The 7,706-nt window shown below is 54.0% G+C and overlaps 1 protein-coding gene across 1 annotated transcript in view; it reads left to right on the forward strand.

Moving 5' to 3' along the window:
* The window catches only part of ATRIP (ATR interacting protein), a 13,613-nt gene extending 6,374 nt beyond the window's left edge, over nucleotides 1-7,239 (forward strand). The window contains exons 6-14 of the mRNA XM_015587158.2: nucleotides 4-40; nucleotides 1,307-1,408; nucleotides 1,764-1,878; nucleotides 2,092-2,751; nucleotides 5,303-5,439; nucleotides 5,597-5,688; nucleotides 6,126-6,206; nucleotides 6,411-6,663; nucleotides 7,075-7,239. Coding sequence (XP_015442644.1) covers nucleotides 4-40; nucleotides 1,307-1,408; nucleotides 1,764-1,878; nucleotides 2,092-2,751; nucleotides 5,303-5,439; nucleotides 5,597-5,688; nucleotides 6,126-6,206; nucleotides 6,411-6,663; nucleotides 7,075-7,142 — 1,545 coding nt within the window. The 3' untranslated portion in view covers nucleotides 7,143-7,239. The remainder of the gene's footprint in view (nucleotides 1-3; nucleotides 41-1,306; nucleotides 1,409-1,763; nucleotides 1,879-2,091; nucleotides 2,752-5,302; nucleotides 5,440-5,596; nucleotides 5,689-6,125; nucleotides 6,207-6,410; nucleotides 6,664-7,074) is intronic.
* Nucleotides 7,240-7,706: the final 467 nt, after the last annotated feature.

The raw sequence follows: 7,706 nt of genomic DNA on the forward strand, positions 1-7,706 counted from the left end.
CAGACAGAGCCAGGATTCAAGGCCCCAGTAGACAGAGAGGGTAAGTCAGTCTGTCCGTCATCTGTTGTTGTATAACGAATTACCCAAGCTCGTGGCTTGAAACAACAATAAGGATTTATTTTCCCCTGGTTTCTGTGAGTCAGCGATTCTGACAAGGCACAGTGAGGATGATTTGTCTGTGTAGGGACTGGAATCACTGAAGGCTCGTCTGGAGCTAGACGATCAATTTCAGGTGGCTCACTCATGTGGCTGGCAGCAGAATTCCTCTCTGAATATGGGCCTCTGCACAGGGCTGCTTGGCTGATCACATAACCCGGTGACCAGCTTCCGCTAGAGCTAGCAAACACAGAGAGCCAGGTGGAAGCTATCCTTTTTGTGGCCTGGCCCAGAAATCACATAGTATCATTTCTGCCCATTCTCTTTGTTAGAAGTGAGTCACTGAGTCTGGACCACATTCAAAGAAAAGGAAAGTAGGCGGCATCTTTTGAAGAGAAGCGTGTCAAAGAATTTACAGGCACAAACTTCCGTGGTCGGCGTCCACTGACATGCCAGAAGCACAGCTAGTATGCTGTGCGCTAGTATGTGTGTTCCTTTCACAGCCCAGCCTTGATCCAGGCTGAAGGAATGCTACTGCTTTCTAGAGAGAGACAGTCTAGCCTTAGTAGGTTTTCACTCTGAGACTGCGCTGTGCCAGATTGCTTATAATTCAGATCTATTGCCTCTCTCCTGACACCTTTTTAAATCTCGGCCATCATGCCACCTCTGAGAACCGCAGCCACTCGCACTTTCAGAGTCTGGCAACTCCAGGAGCAGTGCCAGGCAGTGTTACAAGCAGGCGGTGGAGACCACCAGCCTAGCCGTGAGTCCCACTCACACTGCTCACTGGCTTGTGTGATTTGGGCATATCCCTTAACCTCGTGCCTCAGTTTTCCTGTAAGTAAAGCAGAGCTAATAATACCGTCCCCTCGTAGGGGTGCTGTGAGGGGCAAATGAGCTAATGTGTAAAGCTCTTAGAATGGTGTCTGGGCCATAATAAGCACCATACAAATGTTAGTGGCTACTGCTTTTGTACTAGTGCCTCATTTCGAAAGGGAGCAAACTTAATTTTCTTTTCCTTTCATTTCCTCGTGCGAGTTCCTGTTTTACTTGAGGAAGGCAAAAGATGTGAGGGTCCTTGGGTTGCTATGGCTCTTGTTTTGATCCAAAGTTGAAAAAGCAGAACAATCTCTATTTTAATCCTGTTACGTTTAAGAGTTTCTGATATGCCTATGCTTTTGAGCTCAAGTTTGATTCACATTTTACCTAGTTTCAGAGGATAAGACCCACAGTCTGGGAGGCGACCCCAGAAAGCAAGAAGAGCCCCCAAAAAGTCTCGTTGACAGCTGGATGCAGAGGTCAGACACTCAAGGTACCAGAATCCCTGCTCCTTCTGCAAGCGGCCTGCATGGCTCCGACTGTCCACTGGGATGCTGCAGTGGAGTTGCCTGGGGAGCCGGCTCGGTCTCTGAGCACCAGCACCCCACGCAGTCCTTTAGCGGGTTCAGTGAAGTCGTAGTTGTGACTTAAGGAGAAGACTGTAAAATGGAATGTGCCAAGAGCAGGTATGTCCCAGAGCCTTCAGCATCCACAGTTATCTGTCTCAGTGTGGCTCAGTGGCAGCTTAGAGGACAGTTGGTATCCAAGGAACCCTCACTTTTTCCTTCTGAGGCCATAGAAAAGGCCTCCCATGTCAGAACCTTCTAGAGTCACCTTGTTTTCTGCAGGTTCCATTTTGATAAACCTTCTCCTGAAGCAGCCTTTGATCCCAGGGTCACCTCTAGGTCTGTGCCACCTCCTGAGCAGTTGCTCTGAGGCTCCTACCAGCACCTTGTTTGGCAGGTAAGCATAAGACTCTGAAAAAACTGGTTTAGGAAGAAGTTTCCGAGAAGCAGGCCCCTTTCTGGTCTTGGCCAGCCTGGGAGGCCTATGCGCTGGGCAGGGAAACTAGAGAATTTGGCAAGCAAGTTGTTTGGGGCCCTTGACCTTATCTCCATCTCACATTTATGTGTTTTCTTTTGTGTTTGTTGCTACTACTTTGACTGGGATTTCAAGCCTGAGGACCGCAGGTTCTCGCGATGGGTCATTTCCCCTCTCGGCCCTCAGAGAAGCACAGAATCTGGCACTTACTGGACTGAATCTGATTGCCAGGAATGAAGGCTCATGTGACAGAGACCCAGCAGAGGGAGGCAGAAGGGCCTTCCCACTCTGCCAGCTTCCTGGAGCTGTGCATCTCCTCCCACTGGTGCAGTTCTTTATTGGCTTACACTGCCAGGCTCTGCAGGATTTGGCCGTAGCCAAGAGAAGCGGAGCGCCCGGGGACTCACCGACACATTCCTCCCGCATGAGCTCTGGGGTAGACACCAGCCCCGAGGACTCCCTCTGCAACCTGGAAGGCTTCTCCGTGGCTTCGCTCAGCATTCTCCAGCACCTGGTGTGCCACAGCGGAGCGGTCATCTGCCTGTTACTGTCAGGAGCCGGGGTGGATTCTGCGGTTCAGGAAGGAGACCCGAGCCTGATTTCCCATGGGGATGTGACCTCAGCCCCAGAGGGGCTTGCCGATGACCAAGGCCAGCATCCACTCTTGAAGATTCTTCTTCAGCTCTTGGCTTTCTCTTCTGCAGCAACAGGTCATCTGCAAGCCAATATCCTCAGCCAGTGCCTTAAGGTTTTGGTGAAATTAGCTGAAAACGCTTCCCTTGATTTCTTGCCCAGGTATAATGCAGCATGGGAGTCATGATTCTCCGGGGGTCTTACCTGACCACTCGAGGTCTATCCTGTGGCCCTTGAACTCTGCTCATATCTCGACTTCTCTATACTGCACAGTTCTAAGCCTTGGTTTAGGTTCTGAGGCTTTGTTCAAGGAGTTCTGAAGTGAGGAGAAGTGGGGCCAGGTATTGGGAGAAGCAAGGAAGTGGTTTATTTGGCTTAATTCCACCTCTGTACAGAAGGTAAGAAAAAACACGCGTGTTAAAGGAGAGCTGTCAGCCGTCGTGAAGAGTGTCCTGCCCCAGGACAGACAAAGGCTGAACCAAGCGGCCTTTGAACCTGGGGCATGGGTCAGGTGAAGACCATGGATCACAACCACGTTTCAGTTTGGGGTTCCTAGCGGGTGTAGGGAGGCTCTGCAGCCCCCACAAGCTGACCTTGCTGGGAATCTGCTTGTCATCGTGTGCCCCTCAGGCACGAACGGCAGGTGACTGGCTGCTCTTAAGGTTTATTGGAAGTGGGTGTATAGTGAACCTCGCTCATTGAACACCATTGTCATAAGTTCCTAACTTGGGATCCCGGAGCCTCAAGACTGGCAGACCCTATAAACACCACCAGCCCATCCGCTTGTCCAGAACAACCACACCCAACTCCACCAAGCGGCCAGTTCCTGTGTTGGAATGGGCTTTGCGGGCTGCACATAACTTTTCGCCTTTGAGCTCAGATAGCTGTTTCTAAAAATACTTCCAGATCCTGGTCTGCCTGAACGTAATCTGGCTGATCTGGTCCATCCTAAAGGTGGTACCCAGTGCCACTGTGGAGTGCAGGCAGCATAGTAGGCGCAGAACCATCACTCAGGTGCCTGGCCAGAGCCCAGCCCAGTGGCTGATTGTTTCATATTTGTTAAATGAATGAATTCCAGGAACCACATTTTCACCATTTCTCTCGGTAGAAACACCATCATTCTACTCCTGTTCACCTGTCCACAGGACATCAAAAAAATAGCCATTTATGGGTGCTTACCACGGGCCAGACCCAGGTGCCTTCCGTTCACTAGCTCATGTGACATCTGCAGAGCCCTGCACCCCCACACTAGCACAGAGCTTGGCTCGCTGGGGGCCTCTGTCCGCTGAGTGGATAAATCCTGTGCCGAGGTAGGGAAACTTGTCAGTTCCGATGGAGCACGCTGGGTGGGTTTCGAACCAGTTAGGCTCCTGAGCCATTGCCCCTGGTCACCATCTGATGCCACCTCCCACTCTGCTCTTCGGAATTCCTTCATACTGCAAGCTGAACCCACTACACAGCTTCTTAGTCACCTTGGCATAAAAGCTAGGGACAGGTGCCAGCAAGACTCTAAAACAGTACGCAACGCTGCGGCCTCATAGAGGGCTTGAGGGCACATCACCCCTCACACCCTTGTCTTGCCACTGCATCTGCTGTCGCCGTAGGTCCAGGGTGGTTCCGCAGGTACTAGGGTGGCAAGGACTTTGGAGCAAATAGGTCTCATCCCCAACTTCAGCCAGAGCAGTGTGACTTATCTATTGTGCGTTTGGAGGCACTGCAGAAAATTCATTTAAAAAGAGGTTCTGATGCTATCAAAAACCAATTTGGAAAACACTGTGTTGTATATAAAGATGAGAGTTTTGTGCAGATAGTTTCAGGGGCTTTAGTGGACTAGTTAGGGGCCACTTCTAACTAGTTTCCCACAAAATGACAGCTTCCCACAATGTTCCAGACTCCATGGCAACTGGAAGCATTCAGCTTCCTGTCTGCTGGACAGGATTTGCTCTAAAATGAGTCCGCCCCAAGTAGTGAGACCCTGCCCCCTAGCGGCGACCTGAGGAACGTTCCTCACCCTCAGTGCTGTGCACGGAACGCTGCAGATGCGTGAGGCGTGACGCAGAGGTAGAGCCGCCTCCTCCCCACCCATGAGGCTGTGCAGGCTGCACAAACCAGTCATCTTGGGACTTGGTTCCTTGGTGATAGCCATCTCTTTGCCCTGAGACCTGGGAGAGAGTGTGCCCGGAGCTCCACGTACACCCCAAGTGGGCACCTTCTCATAATTGGTGGCAGAAGGGCTAGTGTTTTCTGACGAGTAGAGAAAATGGTCTTGCTCAGCGAGTGGTCTCATAACATCCAACCATAGCCAAGTTCAAGTTTTTCACTTTCGGAGCCTGGCCAGTCCTTTGGTGGTGGGAACAAAACATTTCACTCAATTAACATCTGCCTCCCTATCTGGGAGCAGAGGCAGGAAAGAGCCCAGGAGCAGTGTAGAGGCCAGGCACCCCAGGTCCAAGGGTGCAACCCCCACTTACTGGGTGGCTCTGTGCTAGGTAAGGGCCTGTCATCTCTAAGCTGCAGCAGTCCCATAATGAAGGGCAGTGCCCACTCATTGACGTGAAAGTAGGTGGTCGGCTGGCATTTGAACCCAGGTCTGTCTGAACCACATCTCTTTCTGCTGGCTTGCTTGAATTTCCTGTTCTCTCTAGTGAGAAATGAAGGTGACTTGTGGGGTTGGGTCAGAAGTGCCACATCCTTCTGGGCCTCTGTGTTTTAGGTTCCAGTGTGTGCTCCCACTGCTGCCACAGTGCCTCAGGGCAGAGACGCCTCTCCCCAGTGTGCTGCTAACTGTTGAGCTCCTCTCCCTCCTAGTGGACCACGAGACGCTCACACCTCAGCTCTGCACCCACTCCGGTAAAGCCGGTTAGGGGGCGGGCGCCTGGGCTGCTCCTGCAGGGCGGAGGGAAGGGTGATGGCAGGGCCGAGTCAGAGGCCTCCTGAGGGCTTCTGCAGCTGTGCTGGCTCTGGGTGAGGAGGGGGACCCTGAGTGAGAACTGGGCATTCTCTCCAGAAGGCTGCCTCTTCCTGCTGTTGTACATGTACATCACATCAAGGCCTGACAAGGTGGCCTCGGACACACAGTGGCTTCAATTGGAGCAAGAGGTAAAAACGTCAGAGCTTGTTGGACTGACTGCTCACTACTCCACCCCACTCCACCCCGAGAGCCACTTTCTCTCCCTCTAATTCATTTTGGTAGCAAGAGTTTCTCTAGCCACTAATAAGGTAAACTCATTTGGGCGCCCCACACTACACAGGGGCAATACAGTGGGCCCCAGGGTGTCCTGGGACTTGGCAGAGTTGCCAGATAACTGGTCCTGACCCGACTTAGGGGCCTGGTGGCCGGCGGTAGGCTTGCCGGTAGACACAGGTGTTGGTCCTGAGTTTGGTCTGGGAAGGCCCCACAACACCACCACTTGGACCCCATTTGTGCAGACAAGCAGTTGCTAAGGCAACTGGAGCTCTTGTAGAATCCTGAGAAAGGCTTCGCTGTGATCAGGGTCTCGTTCAGCCACGGATGGAACAGTCTGCTCTTGTTCTAGGCGGTGTGGCTCCTGGCTAAGCTTGGTGTGCAGAGCCCCTCTTCCCCAGTGACTGGTTCCAACTGCCAGTGCAACGTGGAGGTGAGTGCCCAGAGGCGGGCGGGGGCGACAGTGGACAGCTCTGTTGGTGGATGAGGCGGCCCGGTGCAAGGACCCCATGCTGCTTCTACCCCTGGTGCTATCACTCAAAACCCTCTGCACCTGGGTGGCTAGGGAAGGGCTGCCCAGCTGAGCGAGTCAGGATGCAGGGACTGTGAGCCCTGACCTCAGTCTGTGCCCCGCCAGGTGGTCAGGGCGCTCACGGTGATGCTGCACAGACAGTGGCTGACAGTGCGGAGGGCAGGGGGACCCCCAAGGACTGACCAGCAGAAGCGGACAGTGCGGTGTCTGCGGGACACGGTGCTGCTGCTGCACAGCCTGTCCCAGAAGGACAAGCTCTTCACGGTGCACTGCGTGGAGGTCCTGCATCAGTATGACCAGGTGATGCCAGGGGTCAGCATGCTGATTCGAGGGCTTCCTGATGTGACAGACTGTGAAGGTGAGCTGGCAGGAGGACCCCACCCTGCCCCGGCCCACTCGGGTTTTCCCTGAAGTTCGTGGACGAGTCAGACTTCCCGGCCTTGCGTCGGGTCGGCAGCCCTCCGCCCGCCACAGCCTTTGCCAGCACTGGGGTCGTTCCTATCTTCCCGCCCCGATTCTTCTCTGAGCATAGCAGGCTGCCTTTTGCTCCTATCTGTTGAGTCGGCCTGGCCGAGTCATGGTTTTTCCAGAAACATCCCTGTCTGAATTGCCTTTGTATCACTTTGCTTGCAGTAGCTGAGGGAGCAAGGCCTGGGCGTGGAAGGGACTGGTTAGTTCCTGCGGGCGTGGGGGGAGGGGAGGTGGGACCTCCCCCAGTCCCCAGCACCTTCAGGCCTTCACCGTAGAACCCTCTTCTGTTTTGGCTCAGAGTCTGCCCTGGATGACCTCTGTGCCGCTGAGACGGATGTGGATGACCCCGAGATGGACTGCAGCTGACGTCTGTGGGCATCGAGCCACGCGGGGCACCAGCCTGCTGTTTTCCTCATCTCATCAACTGATTAAAAGCAGTGACCGGCTGTTTGAGAACCTGCCAGCCTCGTTGTGTTTCCTGAGTCTGATCTGTGTTGGCTGAGTGGGCGGGATGGAGCAAGAGCGAGAGCCTGGGAAGGCTGGGATCCTTCTTCCTGTCCCTGGCTGGAGTTGAGACCTGTCCCCATGGTAACAAATCTGCCTGGAGGAAGGAGCCCTGCCCTGCCTGTGGAATTATCCTGAGTCATCACTTTGGGCAGAGGCCATGGGAAGAAACCATTGTACAGCAAGGAAGGAGGCAGCCAGGAAGGCCTGGGGAAGTACAGCTACAGCGGGGGCACAAAATGGCCATGGCAGGGGCTCCTGGTGGGCTCGAGTCCTTGAGCCGGCCTTCCCTGATAGCCTGGGCACCACTGCCCTTGTCTTCCCAACTGGCTATCTCACTGATGTGAGGGCCCTGGTGCATTGTGCCAGCCAGCAGGTCCACAGCTATACATCTGAGGCCTTCCAGGAGTCAGGGGGCGGGGGCGG

This window comes from Pteropus alecto, unplaced genomic scaffold (assembly GCF_000325575.1).
Source record: "Pteropus alecto unplaced genomic scaffold, ASM32557v1 scaffold53, whole genome shotgun sequence".
Taxonomy (NCBI): domain Eukaryota; kingdom Metazoa; phylum Chordata; class Mammalia; order Chiroptera; family Pteropodidae; genus Pteropus; species Pteropus alecto.